The following is a 25,976-nucleotide window of genomic DNA, read 5'->3' as shown; positions in this document are numbered from 1 at the left end:
GTGGATGGAGTTTTCACTACTCAAATGTACCAAGTAAATATATCTACACTGACACTGTTGCTGAACATCATGTTTGTAAAACTAAAAATACTAATAAGACCAATACAGTGGAACATTGGTTTTCAAACCTGATTCATCCGTGAAGGCTGGCCGTGATCCATAGGAATCAATGTAAAATGGACTAATCTGTTCTCACTAGCTTTTTTAGGGCCCATGGTGATTTATGGAATTTAAAAAAAAACAGATGAAATAGCAGCAGAATCAGACAACAGTTCTTAGTGTGTGTATCCCCAGAGCGGACTGACGCCACACACTCAGTGATCAGATGCTTGTGTGATATTATTGGCTTATTTGGCAGCAGAGTCACGGTACAACAACCAGGGCAGGGTTAAAGGGTTTTGGGTTCAAAAAAATGTCATGAACCGAATTGTTTGGAACGGGAGGCTTTCCATAACTGAGGTTCCACTGCATTACAATGTAATAAGGTAATAACCAGTGGTGTCATTATGTCTTTATGTCTTATTATGTCTATTATTATGTCTAACATCTGTGAAAACACAGCAGTTACTGTGGTGCTTGTGGTTTTCATTAAACAACAGTTTGAGTTTTAGCAGATCGCTCTAATGTAAGGAGGCAGTGGTGGCCTAGGAGGCAGTGGTGGCCTAGTGGTAAAGGAAGCGGACTTCGGTCCGGAAGGCCCCAGGTTCGAATCCACCAACTGCCAGGTTGCCACTGAGATGCACTGAGCGTGGCATCGTCCTCAAGCACTGCTCCCCGGGCGCCGACCACGGCTGCCCACTGTTCACTTGGTGATGGGTTAAATGCAGAGGTTAAATTTCGTTGTGCATGGTGTGCTGTGCTGTGCTGTGTCACAATGACAAATAAAGATAAGTTTAGTTTAGTTTAAGTTTAGTTTAGTGTATGCTTCTGGTGGCAGCATGTTTTTAGGAGGCAGTGGTGGCCTAGGAGGCAGTGGTGGCCTAGTGGTAAAGGAAGCGGACTTCGGTCCGGAAGGCCCCAGGTTCGAATCCACCAACTGCCAGGTTGCCACTGAGATGCACTGAGCGTGGCATCGTCCTCAAGCACTGCTCCCCGGGCGCCGACCACGGCTGCGCACTGTTCACTTGGTGATGGGTTAAATGCAGAGGTTAAATTTCGTTGTGCATGGTGTGCTGTGCTGTGCTGTGTCACAATGACAAATAAAGATAAGTTTAGTTTAGTTTAAGTTTAGTTTAGTGTATGCTTCTGGTGGCAGCATGTTTTTACTGGAAGTGTAAATAGTCATATTGGTTTAGTCAAACACAGGAAGTGAGGACAAACAGGTTTCACTGTCGGTGTGTCTGTCACCTCCTGGTGGCCCTGCTCTGTTGACTTTTCATTTCACTGTATTTAGCTACAATGATAGGAATGAAAGAACCGGAGGGCTGACATAACTTTGAACTGAAACTAAACAGATCTAGGTGGATGACTGTTTGTCTACTAATCGTGATTTTATTTTATGTACAGTATTCTATTTTATCATTTCAAATATTTGTGCATACTTTTTGCTACAGCTGGCCTAGGGTAGCAGACAGTCTTTTTCTCTGTATATTGGAGCTTGTTGAAGAACTAACTGATGCATTACTGCCACTACATGGTCGAAGGCCACATTGTAACTGAGCTTCTCACAGATAACAACGCTCTGTGACTTCAGCTGATATCACATGCAGTGGCCTACAGGAGCAAAACTGAATTTGATTTGCGGAACCTAGGTGGCGCTGGCTGCCTAATTTTTTTTGGCTATAGCCCTATGGTAAAAAAATCCCTTTTTTTTGAACAACCAATTGTAAGTGAGGAGCAAAGAGAAGGTAAAAACCTTCTTAGTGTTCACAGGAACACATACTGTACTTAACCTGACTCAGGGTGTTCATTTCTAATGAGGGTCCTGTGAGGGTGTAGTATACTCAATATCAAAAGTGATTATTTGAGTTCATTGTCAAACAAAACGTTTAGTTAAAATAGGGCCAAAAAAGCTAGCTAAGAAGTGGTTTATGTAGTGCAATAGGATGAAACAAACCAACCCGAGAGAAAGGGAGGGTTTTTGACCATGTCTTATTCCAGAGGTGCCCTGTTCTAAAAACAGCCAACTTTTGTTTCAGGAGGAAGTGGCAAAGTATGACAAAATCTGCGAGGAGGCTTATGCTTTGTCCAAAGACGAGAGGATCCTTCACATCAAGCATTGGCTGGACTCACCATGGCCTGGTAATTCTTGAATGAAAGAGTAATAGGTTAACGTAAGCAAAAAAAAAAAACCCAAAAACAAATACATGTATAGACCAGGTGCAGCAAACGTATTCCTCCAGCTGCTTCATTCAGAGGTCACTACAGCAGATCATCTTCCTCAAGCTCTTGCCTCTTCTACTTGTTTTTCCTTACTACTAATGTTTTTTTTTTTTCTGGGCTGTTTCTTTCTTTTTCTCAATGGCATCACTAACTCCAAGATCATGTATTTCTAACTATTTCTTCTACTTTCACTCAGGATCCTCTGATCTCGTCATCTGTAATCATCTTTTTTTTAAACTCTAAACTTCAGCTCTGTTCCAGTAACGGTTTCATCTCATTTTTCCTGCAGCCACTGTTTCTGGTTTTTCGTAGGTTTTTTCACACAGGACGGTCGACCTAAAAGCATGAGCTGTCCTTCCACTGGCATCAGTGAAGAGATGCTTCGTCACATTGGTGGCGTCGCTGCCTCAGTTCCTGTTCCTGACTTCACCATACATGCAGGTAGAGTGTGTCCCGCTGCGTCTTTCGTTTTAAGGATTATGCAACAGACATTCTGGACGGCTCATCTACATCGCTGTGTTCACGTCTCAGGTTTACGCAGAATCCTGAACGGCCGTGCCGACATGGTCACTCAGAGAGTTTGTGACTGGGCTCTCGGGGAGTACATGGCTTTTGGCTCTTTGCTCAAAGAAGGAATCCACGTGCGACTCAGTGGACAAGACGTGGAGAGGGGAACCTTCAGGTACAGCCACCGAAATAAGAGGCATAAGTAGATGAGAATGGAAGCATTTAAGTGTATTACCTCAACAGTTGAATTTTGTTCCATAGCCATAGGCACCATGTTCTTCATGATCAGAACGTGGATAAAAGGGTCTGCGTCCCCATGACTTACATCTCACCTGATCAAGCTCCTTACACTGTGTGCAACAGTTCTCTGTCTGAATATGGAGTACTGGGTGAGTCTCAAGCTCACACAATGTGGACTGATTTTTTTTCCCACTCCTTAAAATTCAAATAATGTGTTGAAACATAGACATTAGCAGCCCTGGAATTCAAGCCTCACAACGGAGCTCTTCAGGTGCCAACGGAGCAAAGAAAGAAACATAGAATACATATATACTACTAGTATAAACAACTACTACAACATATACCAACTCACATGAGAGATCGAGACAGAAACACTGTGTAAGGAAAGGTTTCATTTTATAAATACAGTTTACAGATTCCTGGCCACATTTGCATTTTCAGGACTCAAAACTTTAAAAAAAAAAATCCAAATATAAGCCATGGCTTAGAAAGGTGTTTGCTCTTCCAAAAGTAGGTTCCTGGTTCAAATCCAGCCTTTTCATTCCATTACTAAACAAATTTGCACATTAACATAAGCTTAATTAATCATGTCCTAAAAGATTCTTGATCACTAAACCTCACACCACATAGTTTCCAATAACAATGAGGGAAAAACAACATAAAGTCTTCATTAGAATTTTCCTGACCTGAAATATAAAATGAAACAAACGCATTTACAGACTAAAGGAGATTCCTGAAGATTCATCAAGTGTAACTCAGTATTGTTACTTGTGAGTCTTCTGTTTCAACGTCAGAAGAGAAGTGTAAGGTGTACATGTTACTGTCATTTTAAAAGCTTCACAATTTCCTGACAAACTTGTTAAAGACACTTCTTTGTGTTGGGTTTAGCAACCAAGTTGATTCATGTTTCAGTTCAACTTAATTGGCTACTTTGCTGTTGTATTAGATTTAATTAGAGCTGTAGACGTGGGAGCTCCGTATTCACCTTCATTAGTGCAGTGCCAAGACTACACACTCTCGTAGTAACTACTCTACCTGCTGACACATCATTACCCTGCCATGTTTCCACTCCGCTTGTTATTCTAATAAATACTTCACATTTCAGTCTGAGGAGATTTAATCTAAATGTTAACCTGAAGTATTTGTGACTCGATGGGCAAGAATTTTAGATTTCTTTTCTTGAACCGTCTCACCTGCAGGTGTTGTGCTAAAACCAAAACTTTGCGAATTACCCATAAGCCCCCGGTGGTCAGTCAGTGAAAGACATGCCAAAATACCACCACTTTCTGCATACGTTTCAGTGTCAGGTTTGGTTGTTGAAGGTCGCTCCAGACAGACCACAGTGAAGAAGTGACTGCACTTCCTGTACAACAAGCATTAAAAAAACCATACATGCTGGTATTGACCTTTTCAGGCTAGAGACCCACAGGCCAAGGTGCCTTACAGTGAGCCGACATGGAGACACTGTGAGTGGGACAAGTAGTGGGAGAGTGAAGGTACAGTACGTGTCATCTTTTCTGTGAGACATTCTAAGACAGAGACGTTGTCCCCGGTGCAGGTTTTGAGCTGGGCTTTGCCATGGCCAGTCCCAACGCACTGGTCCTGTGGGAGGCCCAGTTTGGAGACTTCAATAACACAGCCCAGTGCATCATTGACCAGTTCATCAGCTCAGGGGAGGCCAAGTGGGTTCGATACAATGGCATCGTGCTACTGCTTCCTCACGGCCTGGAGGGAATGGTATGAACCCTGAGAACGTGACCCAATTACGTTTCACCTTCTTTTTTAGTCCTTCATTTCTTAGTCCTGTGTTTTTCTCCTCTCAGGGTCCAGAGCACTCGTCTGCACGTCCAGAAAGGTTTCTGCAGATGTGCAATGATGACCCGGATGTTTTTCCCGTGAGTTTGTATCATTCATTCAGAGTGGTTCACATTTGAACAGACACTGCTCCACACAATGGAATTATAAAATGCTATCCATGCACAATAACCTGAATTCAATCTGGATGTTGATCAACTTGTTCTCGCACTGACGTAAATACATTACTGATCAGTGCTGTTTTATGAGCGTTCACATTTTTACTGGCATATTTTCTGAATCTCTGCTACTGCACAACTTTATAAAATTCCTATATTCAACTGTGTGACGTAGCCAAAGTGCTAATACACAGAGCTACATTTGTTGACATTTAGTTGTCATTGTTTTGGAATAACTGTTTCCTAAACAGACTCATATCATATCATATTGCCATAATAGATAAGTATTCCATAAATACTACGTGTATAACGTTGTTAGTCACTTCTTCACCTCTCCGCTCTTGTTCTTTGTCTTTTAGAAGCACACAGATGACTTTGAAGTTCGTCAGGTCTACAACAGTAACTGGATCGTTGTCAACTGTTCTACTCCAGCCAACTACTTCCATGTTCTGCGCAGACAGATCCTGCTTCCTTTTAGGAAACCTGTCAGTGACGCACACCGTTAACTGTCATTCAGTGCTGCAGCTGCATCTGGTCCCCACTTCTAACATGTTCTTCTCTGGTCTCTGTCTCCGACCTGTAGCTGATAGTGTTCACTCCTAAGTCATTGTTGCGCCACCCTGAGGCCAGGTCCAGCTTTGATGACATGTTGCCAGGTGAGCTCTCAGATTAAAAAGACTGAAAATTTAACAGAAAAAAAAATGATAAGAATCTTAATTTAATAATTAATAATGTCCTAATCTGCAGGAACCTCTTTTAAACGTTTAATCCCTGACGACGGACCTGCAGCTGCCAGGCCTGAGAAGGTGAAGAGAATCATCTTCTGTACTGGAAAGATCTACTACGAGCTGCTGCGGGAACGCAGGAACCGAGGCCTGGACAGTGGTGTAGTTATTGTCCGCATTGAACAGGTACCTCAGAGAGTCAGTTTTCAGTCACTATGTGAGGAATAAAAGAGTAAAGAATATCTGTAAAAATAGTAAATCATCTTCTTCAGCTGTAACGTACAGGGTAAACTGTGGACAGTTCACTAGTCCATGACAGGACCACACAGAGACAAACAACCAATCACATTCAAGACCGGACTTGGAGGGTACCACCTGAGAAAACATTGATCTCTCTGAGTACCACCATGATGACCAACATTAGAGTACAGCACCATAGGCCTTCCCTGTTAGCTTCCACCACAGGAGAGATGTTTATAATTTATTCAACAGACGTTTATGTTTAAATTTCTTATTAATTGTGCATGGTATGTTTCAGATTTATTCAATTGAAAATGTAAACCAAACGCGTACCAAAGTTTGAGAACCCCTGAACTACATGATAAACAGCTTAGATGGCTGATAAAGGCACCAAAAAGAAACCATTTATCTGATCCAAATATCCATGCATGTCTTTCAGCTCTCACCATTCCCCTTTGACCTGGTGCACACAGAGACTGACCGCTTTGTAAATGCTGATGTCGTGTGGTGTCAGGAGGAGCACAAGAACCAGGGCTACTACAGCTACATCAAGCCCCGCATACGCACAGCCCTCAACTGTACAAGACCGGTTTGGTACGCACTCCATCCTGATGAGGCATCAGCAAAGCCCTAACAATCAGTGTCTACGGCAGTTCTCCAAATGAGGCATGTTTAAGTGATGTCTCTGTGTGTGTGTGTGTGTGTTATTGTAGGTATGCTGGCCGTGAGCCTGCAGCAGCTCCAGCTACAGGGAACAAACACACTCACCTGCTGGAACTGCAGCGTTTACTGGACACAGCATTTGACCTGGAGGCGTTCTCAGGGAATGTGTGAGAAGTCGTTCGCTGGAACCCAACCCTCACACACCACACACACTCACCAGTGGCCTACAGCATGTACTGCTGACTCAAACTATTACTGGACCTGACCTGGTGGCACGTGCAATCTTTACGCTTTACGCACAATGACTGCTTTCAAATGTTGTTACTATGAACTTTTGAATATTTTCAGGAAAAAAAAGGAAATTATTAAATTATTTATAATGGCATAAGTGAGAGAAAGAGAAACCAGGAGCCATAGATTTGTTTTATATTTTTTGGTAATGAGCTTATTTGTTTTAAGTCAGCTGTAGGAAGCAGTTCTGTCGATTTTTGTTCTTCAACACCGTCTAAATCTGTGGACATCCTGGGTCAACATGGTTTTACGTTTAGATTTAATAATGAAAAGCTTTGGTATTTTTGTCTGAATTCTTCTAGACTATCGTAACTCAAAGTTTATTTGACAACAAAATGTGTCTACATTTAAAAACAGAAATCTGACACATTTTTATTATTTTTTTATTATTAAATCAGGTTTTTCCTTTAAAAAAACGAACACTTAGAAATCAGACAAAATTTAAACTTTTAACCAAACTTGAATGGACACAAACACAAACACAGCACAGCACGTCACAACTTGGACACTTTTTTAAAGGGAACTTTGTTTGTATTGCATATTTTAGTGCAAAAAAAAAATGAGAACGTGGCGTTAATAGCAAAAGTGACAAAACCTGTGTTTTCAATTAAAAGTTTGTATTTAACAGACAAACACAAAGTCTAGCTATGTTATTATCACCAGTCTGCCCAGAGCTCCACATGCATCTGATTGAATGTTTTAACAGCAAACAGTTCGTGGTCTAAGTCACAATCGATTTTTTCATGAGCTAAAGTTTCAGTTTTGTGAATTATGGTTCCACGGTACAGTGGAACACTGGGTGTGATTGACATCTATTCTGTCGTCTGATTGTTTTCTGTGGTTGCCGATCATGTGATATCACATCAAGAAAAAAAGAAATCTCAAAACCTTGTTTTTAATCAGCTCAAAAGTCTGTCTTTGTACTCAAACTACAATGTCCTCTGTCAAAGGACTTCACCTTTACCTCTGTTCCACTGTATGATACAGTTTTACACTATACTCACTCTTCACTCGGGGGCCACATACAGAGACAAAACACCATTCACACTCACTGTAGTTTCAAACTACATGCAATCTGAACCAGTGGTCCCCAAACTGTGGGGTGGGGGCCATTAAGGTGCGATGTGTGTCAGTTGGGAGGGGGGTGATGAGCAAGTACCATAAATTCCCTCTGAGTTTGTGCTCTCCATGCCATGCAGACATTCCAAAGAAAAGTGATCCAAGTTTTCACCGATTTCTACCAAATATAGGTGTAAACTTTATGATTCTCTGACATCCTGGTCAAGTATTCTCTTTTTATCAGTTCCTCTATTCGCTGATTAATTTGTACAGGGCTGGGAAGAAAACGCGCTCTGAGCTGCTGCGTGACCACGGCCACCAGGACGTTGTGCTGCATGTTCTTTCTCGATTTCATGATCCGAACGATGGCCGCCTCAATCTCATGCTTCCGGTCGTTATCCACTCTCTGCCGCGTCTCCTTCCTTTCGGCGTCAGACTCCATCGGCCTAACGTGGGTGGAGTGTATTTCAACTCTTTGGAGTTTGGAAGTGAACTGATCATTGACGGTGAACACGTGGCCGTTTTCAAACTCTTTGGAATTCGGTTCCTTGAAGAGAATTCTGTGTGTGGGCCTTCCGCAGGCTAACGGCTGCAGCGCTCTGACCAGGTCCTGCTCAGGGATGAGAGTCTCCTGCTGCAGCTCTGCTAGAGTCAACTTGCCCTTGTTGTTAAAAGGCATGAGCAGCGCCATCTGAAGGGTGGACACCTGCAGCGTGTGCTTCCTTCTAGTGGGTTCGAATGTTGTGCTCAGCTCTGCCACACCCAAGTGTGGTAGCAGCGTGAGCTGTCTGCCGCTGTGCTTGGCCAAATAAAACTGTCGGAAGACTTCAAAGGCATGTCGAGGAGCAGCGGCCATGATGCATTTTGGGATCGCAGAATGTGTCGGCCAGCATTCTGTTGACAGAACTTTGACGCTGAGGTCCACACCGCTCAGAGAAATGTTCTGAATGTTCTGCCTGAACTCCTCCATGGTGGTGTTGGAGATGTTCATGTCTCTCAACATGCCCTCCAGCTTTGATGTGAACTGAAAGCCACAGACTGTCTTGAGTCTGAAGACCATGTTCTTCTCAGAGTTCTCCAGGAAAGCCCTCTGGCTGATCAGACGGTGTGCCAGATGCCGCCTATAGTACCTTTCAAAAACATCTTTCTCCTGTAAGTACATGAACATCACCATGGCCTTGTCGAGGGCAGCGTCCAGCTCTGGTTCGGTCACTCCTTTGGCCGCTTTCTGGAGCTTACTATGGAAAAAGAGTGACAGGTACTCGGGGGAACTCGAGTTGATGTTCATAAAATGTTCAAAATCACCTGCAACTGTTTGTTTGAAGTGTATGTCACTGTTGAAAGACAGTTGGATCAAGTCATCGAATCGTGCCTTCAGGTCCAGCAGGCCCTGGATGTACTCCACGGGGTTCCTGCCTTCGTCCCTGTACACCATAGCTTTGCCTTGTTCTCTCAGATAGCAGCTCATGTACTCGCACATCGTCCTGAGACCATTTGGAACACAGCTGAACAGCTTGTACATGCACGCCATCTCTTGCGTCTGACCATTCTTCAGCATGTGGACGAGGCCGGAACTTTCCATCTCTACAACGGTCTTCAGATGTTTAGAAATCAGCTCCTGTTTCAGCACCTCCACCAGCGGCTCCTTCGTAGACTTGTCGAAGCAGTTGGTGGCACGCTCTATTTCCTCGCTGATTCTGTTCTCCACCCGCTTAATGTAGACGTTGGCGTTGTTTTCCGCCAGGAACCTCTGGCTTTCCGTCTGATAGAACTCGGCCGACATATCTAAGAAAGGCCGTTCAAAGCACTCCTCGTACACAGACCTGCCGTCCTTACTGAGAGTCATCAGCATCTGGCAGGTGTTCCTGATAATGTTTCGATTCACGTCGTCTCCCTTCCTCTCGCACGCTATCATGTCAAACAACAAGCGCTGTAGATGCTCCTGAATGGTGCTGTAGTGAATCACGTGGTCTCTGAAGGTGATGAGGCCCAGATTGTACACAGTCTCCACAGCGTTCTGCTGCACGTAGACCCGCTCCATGTACATCAACACGTCTCTGATCTTGACCATGGTGGTTTGATGGTCCTTCCACACCTGGATCAGCGTTTGCAGAAAGTTGTTGTTCAGAGACTTGAGGAGACATTCTTGTACCTGATTGACCAGGTGCTCAGTGATGACCTCCCTCAGCCCTGTGTAGAGCTTATCTCCGTGTTTGTGGACCACCATGTTGTAAGCATTCCTGTACAGCTCCTGAAACGTTAGCGCGCTGGGGGACTTTCTCTGAATGTCCTGTATGCCAGTCTTTAGAAGGTTCCAGATGTCGTTGGCATGCTCCTCATCTATGCTCCCTGGAAAGGCTTGGATCCTCATCAAAGTCTCCGTCTTTCCTTTGCTGTTCTGGTTTGACATGACTACAACTCGTTATCGTTGGTGGTGTGTCTGCTTAGAGATGTATTCTGGATTTTTCTGAACTTATCCAGTGATTTTAACTTGATTTTGAGCTCTTTTTGCATCCGTGATTTGTTAGAACAGGCCCAGACTTGCTCCTGGATTTATTCTTTAATTTTGTCATTTTTGTGCTAATGATGGAAACATTATTAGCACTCTTCAACATCCAAACTCTGATTGGGTGTTACAACATCTGTAAAGTCTTTCCTCATTTTTGGATTTGAGTTATCCAGCTTCTGTGAATTCTTGCAGTTTATTCCTCATCTACCTTTTTTACTAGCTTTTTTGGAAATAACATTATAGGATAAAAGACACACGATTGGTATTCTTCAGCATCACTTGTGCTGAGTAAATGTACTTTGATGTCTTTGATGACCTCAAGCCAAGACAGAGGAGGTCTGTGAATAAATCCTCTTGGATGTTGTTTTAATATTTCTTTAGAGAAAAGAAAGTACCGAGCAGTTGAGTAGAATAGACTGAATGATCAATGTTTGCAGATGATGGAGTGCTTTGTGAAAGCACAACAAGAAGTTGTAACAGCAGCACTACATCCACACATTAATAACTCTTGTTAAAGCAGTGCGACCTGTTTCATTTACTGTGAATCATCGCTGCTGTATACGTAAGTGACCCAGGAGACTGCGCCAAGCCTCATAAATTACTTCAAATAACCAGGCTGTGGCCGTGTTTGTTTTGGTTTTACTCCCACTTTAATGCAATGAAAAGCAGAGAATGTTCTTCATGTCAAATTTAATAAGAAAATAAATCAAAATTACTTTTCGTGTCCAGGTACATTTTTTAAATTCTAGGTCTTGACATCATTTCCCACGTCTCACTGACTCACTGTTGGCTTTATTTCTATCCTGTTCCTGGTTCTGTTGATAGAGTCAACAGGACAGGACCTACTGTTTACTAAACTTAACTGATATCTTACTGTAACTATAGTTGTGCTCCTCCTGTTTTGATTACAAGTTAATTTTTCTTCTTTTTTAAATTATTTGCCTGTTCCCTTCATCTCTTGTATGTGCCTAAAGTAAACTTGTGTATTTGTGCCCGATTAAATCAGTACTGTTCATCAGCATCGACCTTCCTTTCCTTGGCCTACAGGTGGTGCTAAGTAAACAAACATAGCTGATGAGAGTCAGTTTTAGGGGTAAACCGTAAATAGATCAATGGCCAGACCGGTCTCTCGGAGCAGAGAATAATAATGTCCACGACTACTCAACCAAATGTTATACTGAGAAAACCTCAAACCGCGAGTAAGCGTCAAAAAAATACCTTTTAAATGTATTTTTCAATATTTAAACACGAGATGGCAGCAGAGAGCCAACTCCAAGCTGATTAGCGATTTTGTTTACTCAATATCTCTACCAGAAATTAGTGTTACATGTATTACTACACAGTAAAGGTAATGCTACAAAATAATAATAACAACAATAATAATATTCGTGTAATGATTAATATTATTGCTATTATTACTGTTATTCGTTGTTTTCAAGTATATCATAACATCCTTTGGAATAAAAAAGGCAGGCTTCACAATGATGTACTGTCTGACTAGTCTTCAAGAAGACACTTTATTTTTTTTCTCCACAATAAATGAGAGTTTACGGTAAGGAAAATGATTGCTACTACCACAACTACAGCTACTTTATTTTTAATATCCATAATATTAACAATGATAATCATGAAAAGGAATAGACATAAAAATCGAAACATTCCATGGAAATTTCAGTTCAGAACAAAGAGGCAGGCTGCTTATATACAGTACCTGTTGTCAAGTAGTGAATGATAAGGTAGGTAGAGAAAAGAACAAGGGTCATTGTTGTGCTGTGGGGAACTGGTCTCCACACTGAAGTAGCAGGAAGTTTGGCTGTGGGCTGAAAATGAGGATTTCCTCTGGTTTGACACTGAGGCAGTGTGGCTGTTGTGTTGCTCAAGGGCAGCTTGTTTCATGAGATATTATCATAACCGTTGTGTATGTATTGCTTGCTATTGCCGCTTCATCTGGCTGCGTTTGTCTTTGAACACATGATGTGTGCGTGCGTGTGAGTGTGTGTGTCAGGTGGAGACATCAGAATCAAAGCTTCTCATTCACTTCACTTGAAGTATTTCAAAACTGTAGCAAATTTTAATTTTAATCGGCTGTTTCAAAAATACAGAAGGCTTTAACTTCTCAAGAAACAACTGTGGACGACCAAATATCACATGACAAGACGTTTGTGAATTTTGTCTTCAACCAAAACCAGTTATTTCAGAGCAGGGAAGAGGGTGGCTAGGCTTAAAAGCCCTTAATGGAACTATTTTATTTTTTTGCCTCTCAATTGTTTCAGTGTCACATTATTGTATATGTGAGACCATATTAGGGGCAGTGGTGGCTTAGTGGTTAAGGAAGTGGTATTGGGTCGGGAGGGCTTCGGGTTCGAGTCCACCAACTGCCAAGTTAGAATAGATTATCATAAAGCCGTTATAGTATTGATGACGTAATCAATACCTGATCTACGCAGACTCCAAATTGATCACATTAGCGTACCCTTTTCTTACAATTCTTACTGACATGTAGCTAACAGCTTAATCATCGACATCCGCACTGAGGTGGAGGAGTCGTCCATCGGTTCAAATCATGCAGTACCAATAACAAGAACTCCCAGCAGCGAGTGGAGCGGAGGAGTTCACTGCACTGTTCCCCCTCTTCTCCCCCCTTTTCATGTGTGTTGCTGTGGGTCGTACATTTAGCCTGGAATGTTGTGCTTCTCGCCAAAAAGAAAGTCACACCAAAGGAATGCACACACAAACAGAAAGATGAGTAAAAAAAAAAGATTTGAGAGTGTAGAGACAGAGTGACTGGACCAAACCTAACATCTGTACAAACCACCCAGAGGGAGACACCTGCCTCTGCCAACGCCCTACAGGTACACAGATGCAGTATATGAAGTACAGGCAAAAGGAACCCTCAGCCTGCGCTGGGCTCAGACAGCTACAGTTATGACCCGTCTGACCAGTTCTATTGGGCACAATTAAAAAAAGGAGAGGAAAAGTTACCATGGCTCTCTACCATTGTCATTGTCTTTAGGCCGCCCTCCAGCAGGTGAGTGTGTTTCTGTGTGTGTGTGTGTCTGTTTCCTTCCACTTTCACTCTTCCTTTTTCATCCTTGTTCCCTCTCCTAACAAACACCACCTTCTTCAACACTTCATTTATTTTTTAAGTCTTTCTCCTGGAGGTCAGATTGTTCCAGTGCTGGTGGTATTCAACCCCACAGCAGAAGCAGGGTCAGGCATATGTGCGTGACCCTCCTGTGAAGCGTGAGTGGGTGAAGGGGGAAGAAGGGGAGGTGGAGGAGGAGGAGGAGGAGGAGGAGGATCTTCTCTGTCCTGTGACAATGTGAAATGACTGCAGCCGAGAGAGTCTCTGCATGTGTGTGTGATTGTCTCTACTCTGCGTGTGGGGAGTGTGCAGTTGGAGGTGGGGGGTTGATGTGAGTGCAGAGAGATATGAAGAAAGTGGTGGAAATCTCAGCACCTGTTTCCAGGGCAACACAGGTCTGAAAAAACATGGGCTGCTTGTTTTTGTGTGTGTGTGTGTGTTTTCCACACTGAATTGGCCTCAGGCAAGATACTGCACTTTTAATGACTCCTAAACACTATGGTACACACACACATACACACACACACATTCACAAATGCACAAAGTGAGTCAATCGCAGCTAGGACTCTGGGCTCCATTAAATTGTACTGCCTAATCTTCACTCTTACTTCACCCTACATCTTTTTTCTAAAACAACAAGAACCTTTCAGCTCTCAGTCAAACCAGCAGAACTACTGATTCAGAAAGTACCCCCAAGTGTATGTAGGTGTGAATATGAGTCGACACTATAGTATGTTTGAATGACAGTCGACAGTCGTTGTTACATAAGGTGTGCAGTTCTGCCTTCTTAAGAACTGGATTTGGTCCCAGGCGGACTTCAAAGGCCTTAGAACAAAAGTGAAATAAAAACCTCCAGGGAATATGAAGAACACGAGCTGTGATCTGGAGCAACAGAGATCACAACAAGTGAGATGTGCTGTATCTTAATGACTGTGGATTATTAGCATTAATTAGCTCGTTTGTAGCATCTGAGTGGAACCTAGCTGACAGTATAATACTGGGCCTACATGACATGTTTTCACAGCACCTGATGGGAAGATGAGAAGTGTTATGATTAGGTCAAACACACATTATTATACAGGTATAAATGTTTCTTTGGTATAAATGTTACTTTCTTAGCAGCCCATTTCAAGAAATGCAAAGCAAATGCAGAGGACCACAAGCCTTATTTTTAACACCTTTAAACTGCGAAAGGCGCAGCTCGCTTTTTTTTTTTGCATCTGGTCCATAGAGAGTGACATCTTCCAGGGTGCCATTAAAATATATTTTAATTTATAAAGATAAAAATAATAAATAAATCGCCTTAAAGTTTTGCACTAAATTTAAACAAAAAAACAGTTTCCTTCAACAAAACATAATAGAAAGTCTGGTTGCTACATTATTACACAAACTCTGCGTAAATAGCGAATAAAAAGATGGGAAAATAATGAATTATTAAATTACTGCTGCCTTAACTTGAAAATGTTTTTTGATCAGTCTGATGAAAATTTTAACGTCTGCTTTGCAACAATGTTGAAACAAGAAGACCTGGAAGTCAGTTAATTGGTAACATATATTACCAGTACTGTACACTCCATTTTTTTCCAAATGTAATTACATTTATGGTTGGTAAATCACTGTAGAAGTCAGAAGTCTGTCGCCCAAATATTTTTAATGAAAAAAACAAACAAAAAACGGCCGTACCGTCTGCCGTTTATTGTTGCCGAGAACCAACTTCAGTTGGTCGATATTTGTTTAAATATTTACAAAACAAAGGGGGAACAAAGGGAGGGAACACAGCAGATGTATACGCCCGCCTAAAACTTTTGCACAGCCGTGTGAAGATGTCACCAGAGCTGGAACAGAGCGGCTTCGTCCGCACGGTGACACAACTGCGACACCAGTCGAAGCTAATGTCGCATAGATAAACACAAGTGTCTACAACCGAGCGGCTACACTGTCTGAGAGCGACGGCGGCGACAGGAGCATGTAGGTAGGCTAGGATAACACCGAAACGACAGCCTTTTCTTTGAAAAATGTATTTATTTCACACGTTCTGTGTTCAGCGGCTGCCGTTTAGACAGACAGACAGACAGGCAGACAGGCAGACAGACAGCTGCTGGGCTGATGTGAGCCGTGTGTGTGTCAGTGGATAGCCTGTGTTGAACAGCACACTGCTCCGTTTCCACTGGCTGCTCCAGACAAACGGGGAGAGATTTCGCCAACTTAGCACTAGCTTCTTTTTTATTTTTATTTAAAAAAAAAAACCCAACTAATTTTACCATCATTTTTGTTCAGCGTTTCATCAGTTTATCAGCTGAGTCAGGTAAGAAGCCACCGTTCATCCTCTCTCTGTCTCTGATACACACACAGACACTCACACACACACGTGGTTGAACAACTGTGCTCTTTTGTTTTTGACATTTAATGTTTTCTTCTTTAAACTTCTCACCTCTTCATTGTGAAACAGAGGCATTGCCTCATCATGACTAGTCTTTAGTTCTGACAGGGTCAGTGTCTCATACTAGAAGAGGTTCTTCAAGAGGAAACACTGAATACACTCACTCTCTCTCTCACACACAGAGGAAGATTGGACCCCAGACTTAAATGCTTTGTTGTTGTGCCTCAGATGCGAGCTGCAGCTTTGCTCTCCTCTGTTACAGGATAAGGTGCAGGTACTGTCAGCTTTTTCAGTGTTCATTTTCTTTGGTTTTCACTGTCATCTACATGTTTACACAGTGCGTTGCTCTGGGTGTTGTTGTTATTGTTGCGTTGAAGTGAATGTACTGTCTGACTGCAAAGGTGTTTGGTGTCTCAGGTGTTTCAGGTTGGATGTGTGGGGGAAAAAAGGAAAGTTGGACTGCGTTTACAGAAAGCACGCAATAAATTAAAAATAAAGTCGTCAGGCAGATAAAGACAGGTGTACCGGTAAATTAGATAAAGATGGTGGATCAGGCAGATAAAGACAGTACCGGTAAATTAGATAAAGATGGTGGGGTAGAGGCAAAGTGGACCACTTTAAATGAGTTCTTTAAAAGGCTGAGCATTAGGGATTAAAAAGTGATTTCTATTGGCTAAATAGAGAGATAAGGCTGGCAAGGGTGCACAGCAGATTAGGTCGATAAAGGATAGGGAAATGTACCAGTGAGCGAACAAAGTGTGTTGTAAAGGTGAAAGAGGTATTTGAAGAAGCTGATGGATACAGAGAGTGAAGGAGTAAGGAAGACAAGTGGAGGACAAATGGCATATCAGGAAGTGTTGAAATTTAGTAGAGAGGAAGTAAGGGCAGTGATAAACAACAGTGATACCTGGATGTTTAGAGCAGTCTACCAGGAAAACTGTAAGAGTTAAGGACCAGGTTGTTTAACACAACCATGACAAAGTATATCACGCAGATATGGGAAAGAGACATTGAATCAAGGCTAAGGCCAGAGGTTTAGCACAGTGAGCAGCCATTTGTTTTGAGTTCTGGTAAAATTCACAGTTAACAGAACTTACCTTATTTCTCTGGATATTAAAAGAGCAAGTAATTCTATGAAAAATGGTAGTCAAACACAAGTAAGTAAAGAGTGGCTGAAAAGTATGTGATCTTGCTTTTAGCTTTTCACAAGGGAAATAAGGTGAAAGTGTCCAGCCCGAGTAAGTGATTGGGTGATCAGAGGGTTACATAAGGGATGGGCCTCTTATTTTAGTGATAGACATGTTGCAGAAGGCTCAGTGGATAAAGTCCTGTATGGAAGAAAACTGAAAAAGATGGAGGTCCGCACCTGAGAGAAGAGCAGTGAAAGTAAGACGGAATACTTGTGTGTGAATGAGAGTGATTCATGGAGAAAGCTGAGATTCCACCATCAAGAAGGCATTAAAGTTTGATATGTTCAGCTTTCAGTTGTCAACCATCAATAACAATGGACAATGCTTAGGTGAGAGGAGGGCAGAAAGGGTGGAAGAATTGGAGCAAGTGTCAGGTAAGATGTGTGACAGATTGATAGTAGCAGCTTTGAAGAGATGTATGAGTGGCTGCACAGAAAGGCTGGCTGTCAGATGGTAGTGAGAACTGCTGTGATGTCTGGCTTGAAGTCAGTGGAGCTGTGGTAAAAACAGGTGTCAGAGCTGGAGGTGGCAGACTTGGACACGGTCAGGTCAATGAGACAGAGAGGTTTAGATTGTTTGTTTATGTTAGAAGAAGAAGAAGAGTGGACAAAGGTTGTTGTAGATGAAGCTACAGATGAGTAGAATGACAGAAACAGATGATTCATTGTGGCGACCCCTGAAGAGAGCTGCAGGAAGTAAAGGAACATGTGTTAGTGTGCAGAAACCCAGACATGAGTCCCCTAGGACCTGTTTCTACCAAGTGGATTCAGGTGCACTTCAAATATTTTAAACATGGTATTCTGATTCAGGTTGGGCTCAGTGACATGCAGTAATAAGTAGAACATACTTGGATCTTTTGTCAGTGTTTGTGCTACGTCCCAGTAGATGCTGGCGTATGTTGTTTACTGAAATGTAACTTGAAGACAACATTTGCTATAGTAGCATGTTGTTTAACAAACACAGAAGACCTACTGTTCTATATATACTGTATATCCCCCTGTCAACATTCTACTCTGTGTTTGAGTCTCTGAAGATGAGCTAGGTTCTGTTTAGTTGACTTAATCTTCTGCATATGTTGGTGTCAATGATAATTTACACAGTACACACTGTAATCTGAGTTGAGGATGGAGTAACATTTGACGTAATACCTGTTGTTTCTACAGTTCTAGACTAGAAAGACAGTCTAGTCCAGGGATGCCCAATAAGTAGGTCAGGATCTACCAGTAGATCACAAAGGGAATACTGGTAGAACATGAGCAATTCAAATACAAAATAAAAAGAATATATATGTAGTGTATATACATATAATTCTGTAGAGTATAATAGTGACCGTATACTGTAAGTAGAGGGCAAAACTGACTCAATGGCCACTCTAAAGAATGTGATGAAGACAATGTGATGAAGGACACTTCTGATCTGAGCAGGAGGCATACACTTTGCTAAGCTGTTCTGACTGAGAAGAGGACATGGCATCCTCTGTAGATAATTTGGTCTACAGGCTGCAGAATGGGTCCACGGAGAGAGGAGATGGAGATAATGTGGCCCTTCACCCAACTCTTGAAGCACTTAATCATCAAAGGTATTAGTGTAATCATTTAGTAATCACTGAGGCACATTACTGTGGACTTTTGTGTTGCTACATGTGCTGTCTCTCGGTGCTTTTTTAGGAAAATTGTTAACAGTGAATATAATGTTTACCAGCCAGTAAAAAACACAAAAACTCCTACCTCCACAAAGGTTTTTATCAAAATATAAAATAAATTGCAAAAATGGAAATAGGCTATAATTCAATATTTGGAGTAACTAAAAATATAATGTTTGCATTTTAAAAAAAAGAGATGATCTAGTGTGATCCATTGGTCTGAAATTAGCATGTCTGGAGAAACACGATAGAGGACGGTTATGAACTTCCAAGGGAGTTGGTGAGAGACATTTAGGATCTAGCACAGACTGTGGAAGAAGGACCTGCCGACCCGCAGTATGTAGCAAATAGAGCGGAAGAATGCAGCAAGGTTTGGAGTGTCAGAATGAGAGGTTTAAGGACATGCTGAACATCGCTGAAATTTGACCAGCTGGTAATCCACGAAGAACTTGATGCCCCCAGAACTGCACGTGGTAGTCAACCGCCACATGCACTGGACCCTGTGTGTGTTGTGCCTGTTGCACCCTGGTACCAGAGGCGCAGACCTTGGTTGATAAATAAGTCCTCCAGCTTCAATAAGTTGTTTCGCTTTATTTGCTACATGCTCTGGGTTTGCAGGTCCTTTTAATTTTTTAATGATGGATATACAAACAGTTGAAAAAATGTCCATCATTTTACTGTAAGAAAACACAACAACATTTTCCCTGCAGATAATAAAGTAGAAATCTATGGAGCATACTAACTTTATATGTATCTATTTATTTGGCAGCTTGAACCATAATTCTTAATGTAACTAATGTTGATTACATCCATAAATTCAGGCTGCTGCTCAAAAACAAAGCCTACGTTTTCCTGAAAGAACACAGATGGTGACAATAACATGTATTTACTGTCATTGTTGTGATGAGGCGAATCTAAACAGTAAATGGCATGGGTTTTTTTAGTCCTGTAGTCCATGACAAAAACTGTGGTGTGAATTTGGCTTTAGACATTAACACAGACAACAGGGGTTTACAGCAGTAGTCTGTCTAGTGATTTAGCACAGTTTTTAACCTGGACGCCCTTCCTAACATAACATAAACATAAACTTCCCTGTGGTTTACTAATGTTACGTAAGTCAAGTTGAGTAGTTGGATTTGAACCCAAAACTTATTGCATGGTAGTCAAGAATCCTACTAAATGTCAGCCACAGTAGAAAAATGAGACTGTAGCCTGCAACCAAGACTTGATAAACAGTCTGGTGGGGGTATTTTCTCTAGAATTTGAGAAATGCTGAGCTGCAGAATTAACAGCTTTCACAAACCATTTGTTTCTATAGTAAAAATAAAACTGGCATCTTATAGACATATTCAGCTGCAGTGGAATAGGTTTTAAAAAGGTTACATTCGTTAACAAACACATAAATTCAACTCCAAGGAAAAGCTTTTCATAAATGAGACTGGGTTATGTCTAACTATTGCCTTCCCTCAATAAGTGGCCCTCTGTGGTGTGTTTTTTGTTACATAAAACTGAAGGGAGTGTTATCAAAACAAGCCAGTGGCTGTGGGAGCAGAGGGTCAGGGTCAGAGGCTTGACTGAGGGCTCGCACTGTTTGGATGGCGGTGGAAGGAGGGAGAGTGCAGTAGATGTACGTGCAGCAAGAGGAGCTGTGATCTAAACACTGAGGTCATGAGAGGGAGAGAGAGAAAAAGAACAGTTTGTCTCAGCGTTGGCTCTGCAGGTACACACTGTGCTACAGCAGCTGATAAAGACACACATCTTAGAACATCCACCCAGCCCCCCGTTGTACCTCCACTACCTTTATGTGTGGTTAATCTGCTCGGCCCTGATGTAAGTTACAAGGTGCCAGGATGACTGACTCTAAACAGGTAAAAACACAGGTGCTGCAGTCAGGTGATCTACATAGCCCCTCCCCTTTAGTCTTTCTGTACAATATGTGGGTTGGCTAAAGTGCAAAATGGGCAAACAGAAGAGCTGAGGGGAAGGGGTTTGAGAAGCAATACTCAGATGAAATTAGCTTTCATTTGGTAACTGTTAGATCAGGAGAAAATCATTAGTGGAAGGTAGAGGGGAGAAAGCAGTGAGGGTGGGGGCCGAGCTATATTAAGAAATGTGTAGCAAACGAAAAGAAAAGATCCTTAAAAGGAGAGAAAGGTAAACACAAAGGGATGTTTTTAAATGTGCCAAAACCAGCAGGAAGGAGAAGAGTGTGCTCACTGGTGACTGACTGACTGTGTCGGTGTTCCTGGGTGGAGCATCTGTGTCTCCTCACATCTCTGTTCTCTTAAATTCCTTTTGAAATCAGTACACTAAATTTAGCAACCAGCACCCCTCCCCCTTTCCTTTGAGAGGTATCAGAGCTGCTGCAGCCTGTGATAGGCTAACATTTTTGATGTGCACAGTCCACACACTGTGTCTTTGTGACAGAGTGAGGGTTGTCGGTGATAAATTGTTGCTGTGCAGCCAAAGAGCTTTATGTAACATGTCTGTTCATGTGCGTGCGTGCGTGCTTGCATATGTGTTTAATGGTGTGTGTGTGTGTGTGTGTGTGTGTGTGTGTGTGTGTGAGTGAGTCCTGCTGTTATGGGGCTGACACTAATGACAGTGTGGGCTCTCTGATGATGCTGTCTTTGTCCAAATTCATTTAACTCCATTAAACCCTGCCCACCTTCCTAGTTTACAGGGATGACATCACAGGCAAAGTTTGGCATTGTTAAAGTGTATGTGTCACTGTGTAGGTAGCACCTAGTACGAGATTTAGGTACAGGAGCTTAGCCCAACTGTGCCAGGAACGATCACTGTCATTCAGCAAGACTTGATTCAATAGGAATTTACGTATTTTCTAAATGTGTTCATTTGCTCTGCCCTGGACTGGGAGGTTTTTCTGAAGATGTTTCAACTCTCATCCAAAAAGCTTCTTCAGCTCTAACTGACTGCTGGGAAGTTTCTGGTATTTAAGCTACCTAGTAGAGGCTGAACACCTGAAAGAGAGGGTAGAGATTAAACGGGAGTGACCACACCCATAAAGGGGGAAGATGTTGTGATCACAAGGCTTGATGTGTGGCTGAGGCGTCATTAGGAAATAAGAAAAAACTAATATATGACAAATGTGTCAGTTAGATGATCTAAAGACGGGAACCAGATTCAATTGTCTTAATTGTCTTTGCACGAGAACAGTCTATAACAGTCTCTAATTTGAGTGTATGCCAGACTAAATGAGTTAACTCTCACACTCAGCCTGATGTTAAGATGTTAAGTCCATTCAGGTGGATTTTATTGCATTTGCTATTTTTTTTGTCAGTTGCAGAGGACTGTCTACTGAAACTGTTTGGCAGCATCCTGTTATTGGTGCTTTCACTGAGTCAGTGTGAGAACTCGTAGCACCTGCTGGTACTTCTGCTTGTGCGTGTTTTTTTGAACCAGTTGTCCCACGTGAATTAGATAGAGTACCTGAAAGTCCAGTTCAGGTGGGAGCTAATCGAAGGCTTTTCTCACCAGCTATAGAAAAGTAAACAGTAGTTTAGTTGAATATCATATGTCAGGAATGTGGCCCTGCAGGTCTTTGATCAACCAATCGGCTTCCAAGTAACGTCACGAGGCCTGGGAGCAAAAGCCAGGTTTCTGAAGTATTGCTGAAGTTCACAGTGAATCACCGATGCAGGTCATTAAATGTTCCATTAACAGTAACCTGTCCCATCGACTGAAATGATTTCTCAGTGGCTTTAAACTTACTCGGTGCATGCCACTAGAATAAATGCAGTGATCCAGATGTGTCTGGTGATAAGTTGCCATCTGATCTGCTCAGAATGACTATATCCAACTTATGTGTGTAAAACTAATACATAAATAAATCAGAAACAGTAGCAAGAAATTCTTCCATTAGCTCCGTACAAGCGAGAATCCAGTGTCTTCCATGTCTAAAGGTCAGACTCTGACCCTGTTCAGAACACATGAAGGTCTAAGAACCCTAATCTACCCTGAGTAGTGCTATAGTATTACTATGGTCTTCTGCAGTTTCTCTTTGAATTAAACTTTTTTCCCCCAGTATTCATTCAGTCACAAGCTGTAAATACTGTAGTGAAGAAAAGCTCACACCTCTTACTCAATAAAACCACACTGTTTCTAAACAGTCATTTAATGATGGCTTTGAATAGTTATGGATGGTCCCTCGTTCTAACAGTCACTGCAGGCTGCCTTGTTGCAACACTAAAGCAGTTATTCATGTCAGATGTAGGTTTTACAACAACTGTGATTGGTGGCTGCTGCCAGTGTGGGCCAATCATTAGGAATGCTTGCATGCACAGTGATGTCAGTGTATGATTTAAACATGTGGACTGTTACACTATAACAGATCAACTGAATCAGCTGATTGACAAATGATTGTCTGGTCATCGTTGAGCAGGAGTGACAGACTCACTTTCAGCATCTTTGTATTAAATCATTTACATTTTGTCTTTTTTTGAGTAAATGAATGGGTGGCATGTGGTGTATTTCAAGGCTCTATATTTATAATGTACTCTGCCCCCTTTAAATGTATGAAATTGCTAAGGCCGTGGTTCCCATACTTTTTCTGCAGCGCCCCCTGTTGTAGATAGGATTATTGTAGAATCCACCAGATGGCAACATTCACAGCTTCTTATTTAAAACACTGTGATCCCCCTGAAGAGAGGATAATAGACAAGTCAGCAAACGAGTCGACGAGTAAAAATACCAGAGACGGTGTGGTCAACATTTACTGTTTCACTAGAAACCATCTGCAGTGTATTGTGGGTGGATCTTTCATTAGAAGGCTAGAGGGTAGAAGTGGAGTGTATTGTCAGTGTAGCTGTTTTTCACTACTTATAAATAAATAAATGTAAACACTTAGGTTGTGTTGTCCTCATTTTTACTCAGGATTGTGGAGGACTGTACAGGCATGGATTTCACACAAACAGACGAGTATATAAGTCGAATAAAGACAGCAGCATCTGCTTCTTAATCTTTTGGCTGGTCTCTTCATTTGTCCCCAAAGCCAACATTAATGTATTCATTTCTGCCACCTCGAGCTTTTTCCTTTTATACGTCACATATACGTCAATATGTGCAATAACCTATGTCCCTGTGTGTGCGTATGTTCCAATCCCGTGTTATGTTTTTGCCCCGGTGTTTCTACAAGTTCCTACCCCGTGTGTTAATGCTCTTACCTGTGTTGTACTTAGATGTCCTTATCTTGTGTCGCACTACTCCTGCACTGCCTGCACTGTTCTATTCCCCCGTTCTCCCTCTATTCCTTACCTTATTCCCTGTAGTAGTATCGCATGCTGCTAGTACTGTGTGTTCTATGTTACCCCAGCGAGTCTACGGTTCCCCCATCCCAAGCATTTCATTGCATTGTAGACCCTGTGTTGAAAGTGCATATGACAAATAAACCCGATCTTGAATCTTGAATCTTGAATCTTGAGTCTTGAATCTTTCACGACTATCTTTAAACCATACATCATAGCAGGTCTCACTGCCATGTTAAAACAATTTGCTTAGAAATCTGCTGTTATTCTTCTGCCACAAATCACCCCTGACCCTCACCTTCATCCATTCCAACATGTCTGGACCACTTTTTCAGTCATTTATGGTTGTAGAAATGTCTTCCACTATAACCTTCTGTTACAGCAATACTGTTGTGACTCGTTCCCGTTGAGGAAGTGGGTTTTAACCTCAACTGCCAGACGAAGTAACCACGATCGGTTAATCTGTAACACAGGACAGTAAAAGAATGAATAATGTCTTTGTACTAAACACACTCTTCTCCTAGTCTCCACTGAGTTGAAATGGGATTTATATAGTGTATTGGAAACGTACTGTGAGGTGTGATCAAATGTGATGTGTGAATGAAGTGTGTGTCCATAACCTCCATAAGAACATGTTGTGACTCCTCTTTGTATCCTTCTGCAGCAGTGACAGCCCTTACTAAATCACCCAGTCTCCTGGCAACCAGACGCCAATCAGCACGCAGGATCTCCTTCTGTAGTAACCACAGTGTGGGGCGTGACCAATCCCACACACAGCCAGGTAACACATGACTGTTCGAGATTCATGAGTTTCATTTGTCACAGGATTGTTATACAGGTAGAACAAATGTTATCCTGTGTATGATTTTTTTTTTTTTTCAAAAATTAGGTTAATTGTCTGACATGTGAAAAAAATGGAGAAAATTGTGAAGCTTTTTTTGTTTTTCATTTTAAATTTGTGTGTTAGTGTTTTTAAATATGATGAATGGACCGTGAAGGAAGTTCCATGCTGTTTAACTTTCTTGTTATTGATTCCTGTGTACACAGGTGTTGGTTGCACCCATGGGTCCAGGTGAGAGCTCTGGAAGTCACATGTTGCTTGGTGGCAGCCCTGGTTTGAGCTCTGCCATGGCCTCTCAGTTCATGGGACCACAGTCGTATAGAGAAGCTGTGTCTAAAGGCTACGGACATCCAGTCATGTACGGACGTCCCAGCCCCACGTACAACCCTGCCTCGGCCTATGGTGGAAAGTAAGACCTGCTGTTTTTTCAGTAAACCAGAACGCATCGAGCTGCATCAATGTTGCCTAACATTTGTAGGTGTGAACTAAGATGAGTACAAGATTTATGGACCAGACACAGTCAAATATAAACAGTTACAGTTCTACTTCATTTGGTACCCCTTTGTTCATGACTGTGTTTTTTTTTTTTTTTTTTTTTATTGTTGTACCATCTCCTACCCCCATACCATCTCCTACCCCCAATATTTGTATCTGTTTTCGATATTTCAAGATGTGAAAATACTTTTTCTGCTACAGTTTTTAATATAAATATAATCCAAGATCTAATATAATGACCACAAACAATTTTGTTTAACATTGAAAAAAGTATTGCTCATGCCAGTCCTTGACCCCATTCATTTCCTGTGTGTTATACTGATGTAACTTGTTATTTATCCTGCTGCCACATCAGGATCTCAACACTACAGTACATCAGTGTGTCTCCTGCTCACCTGTCTCTGTCTGATTAATGCTCCATTCACACTTGGCTTCACACACCTCTCCCTCTGCCTCTTTACTCAGCAGTTACTCAGGTAACAGTGGGGCTGCAGGTCTGGGTGTTCGGCCTCCGTCAGACTTCACACAGGCCGCTGCGGCTGCCGCCGCG

General features: G+C 42.1%; 2 protein-coding genes and 1 pseudogene across 3 annotated transcripts in view; 2 read left to right on the top strand and 1 right to left on the bottom strand.

The window, feature by feature from the left end:
* Positions 1-7,594, top strand: part of ogdhb (oxoglutarate dehydrogenase b) — a 19,165-nt gene extending 11,571 nt beyond the window's left edge. For both annotated transcript variants that reach the window (XM_025062509.1, XM_008325164.2), the window contains exons 12-23: positions 1-33; positions 2,139-2,241; positions 2,635-2,763; positions 2,854-3,004; positions 3,091-3,218; positions 4,628-4,806; positions 4,893-4,964; positions 5,402-5,527; positions 5,626-5,698; positions 5,790-5,953; positions 6,447-6,601; positions 6,721-7,594. The exon at positions 1-33 is cut by the window's left edge and continues 120 nt beyond it. In XM_025062509.1, coding sequence (XP_024918277.1) covers positions 1-33; positions 2,139-2,241; positions 2,635-2,763; positions 2,854-3,004; positions 3,091-3,218; positions 4,628-4,806; positions 4,893-4,964; positions 5,402-5,527; positions 5,626-5,698; positions 5,790-5,953; positions 6,447-6,601; positions 6,721-6,841 — 1,434 coding nt within the window. In that variant the 3' untranslated portion in view covers positions 6,842-7,594. The remainder of the gene's footprint in view (positions 34-2,138; positions 2,242-2,634; positions 2,764-2,853; positions 3,005-3,090; positions 3,219-4,627; positions 4,807-4,892; positions 4,965-5,401; positions 5,528-5,625; positions 5,699-5,789; positions 5,954-6,446; positions 6,602-6,720) is intronic.
* Positions 7,595-8,015: 421 nt separating this feature from the next.
* LOC103389655 (cullin-3 pseudogene) lies at positions 8,016-11,865 on the bottom strand (annotated as a pseudogene).
* A 12,895-nt stretch (positions 11,866-24,760) lies between these two features.
* Positions 24,761-25,976, top strand: part of zmiz2 (zinc finger, MIZ-type containing 2) — a gene marked incomplete at its 5' end in the record, with an annotated part of 12,553 nt that continues 11,337 nt past the window's right edge. The window contains 3 exons of the mRNA XM_008325180.3: positions 24,761-24,871; positions 25,138-25,340; positions 25,895-25,971. Of these exons, the coding sequence (XP_008323402.1) occupies positions 24,761-24,871; positions 25,138-25,340; positions 25,895-25,971 (391 nt within the window). The remainder of the gene's footprint in view (positions 24,872-25,137; positions 25,341-25,894; positions 25,972-25,976) is intronic.

Source organism: Cynoglossus semilaevis, chromosome 14 (assembly GCF_000523025.1).
Source record: "Cynoglossus semilaevis isolate Cse_v1.0 chromosome 14, Cse_v1.0, whole genome shotgun sequence".
Classification (NCBI taxonomy): Eukaryota; Metazoa; Chordata; class Actinopteri; order Pleuronectiformes; family Cynoglossidae; genus Cynoglossus; species Cynoglossus semilaevis.
This window is presented reverse-complemented; position numbering and strand designations above follow the sequence as displayed.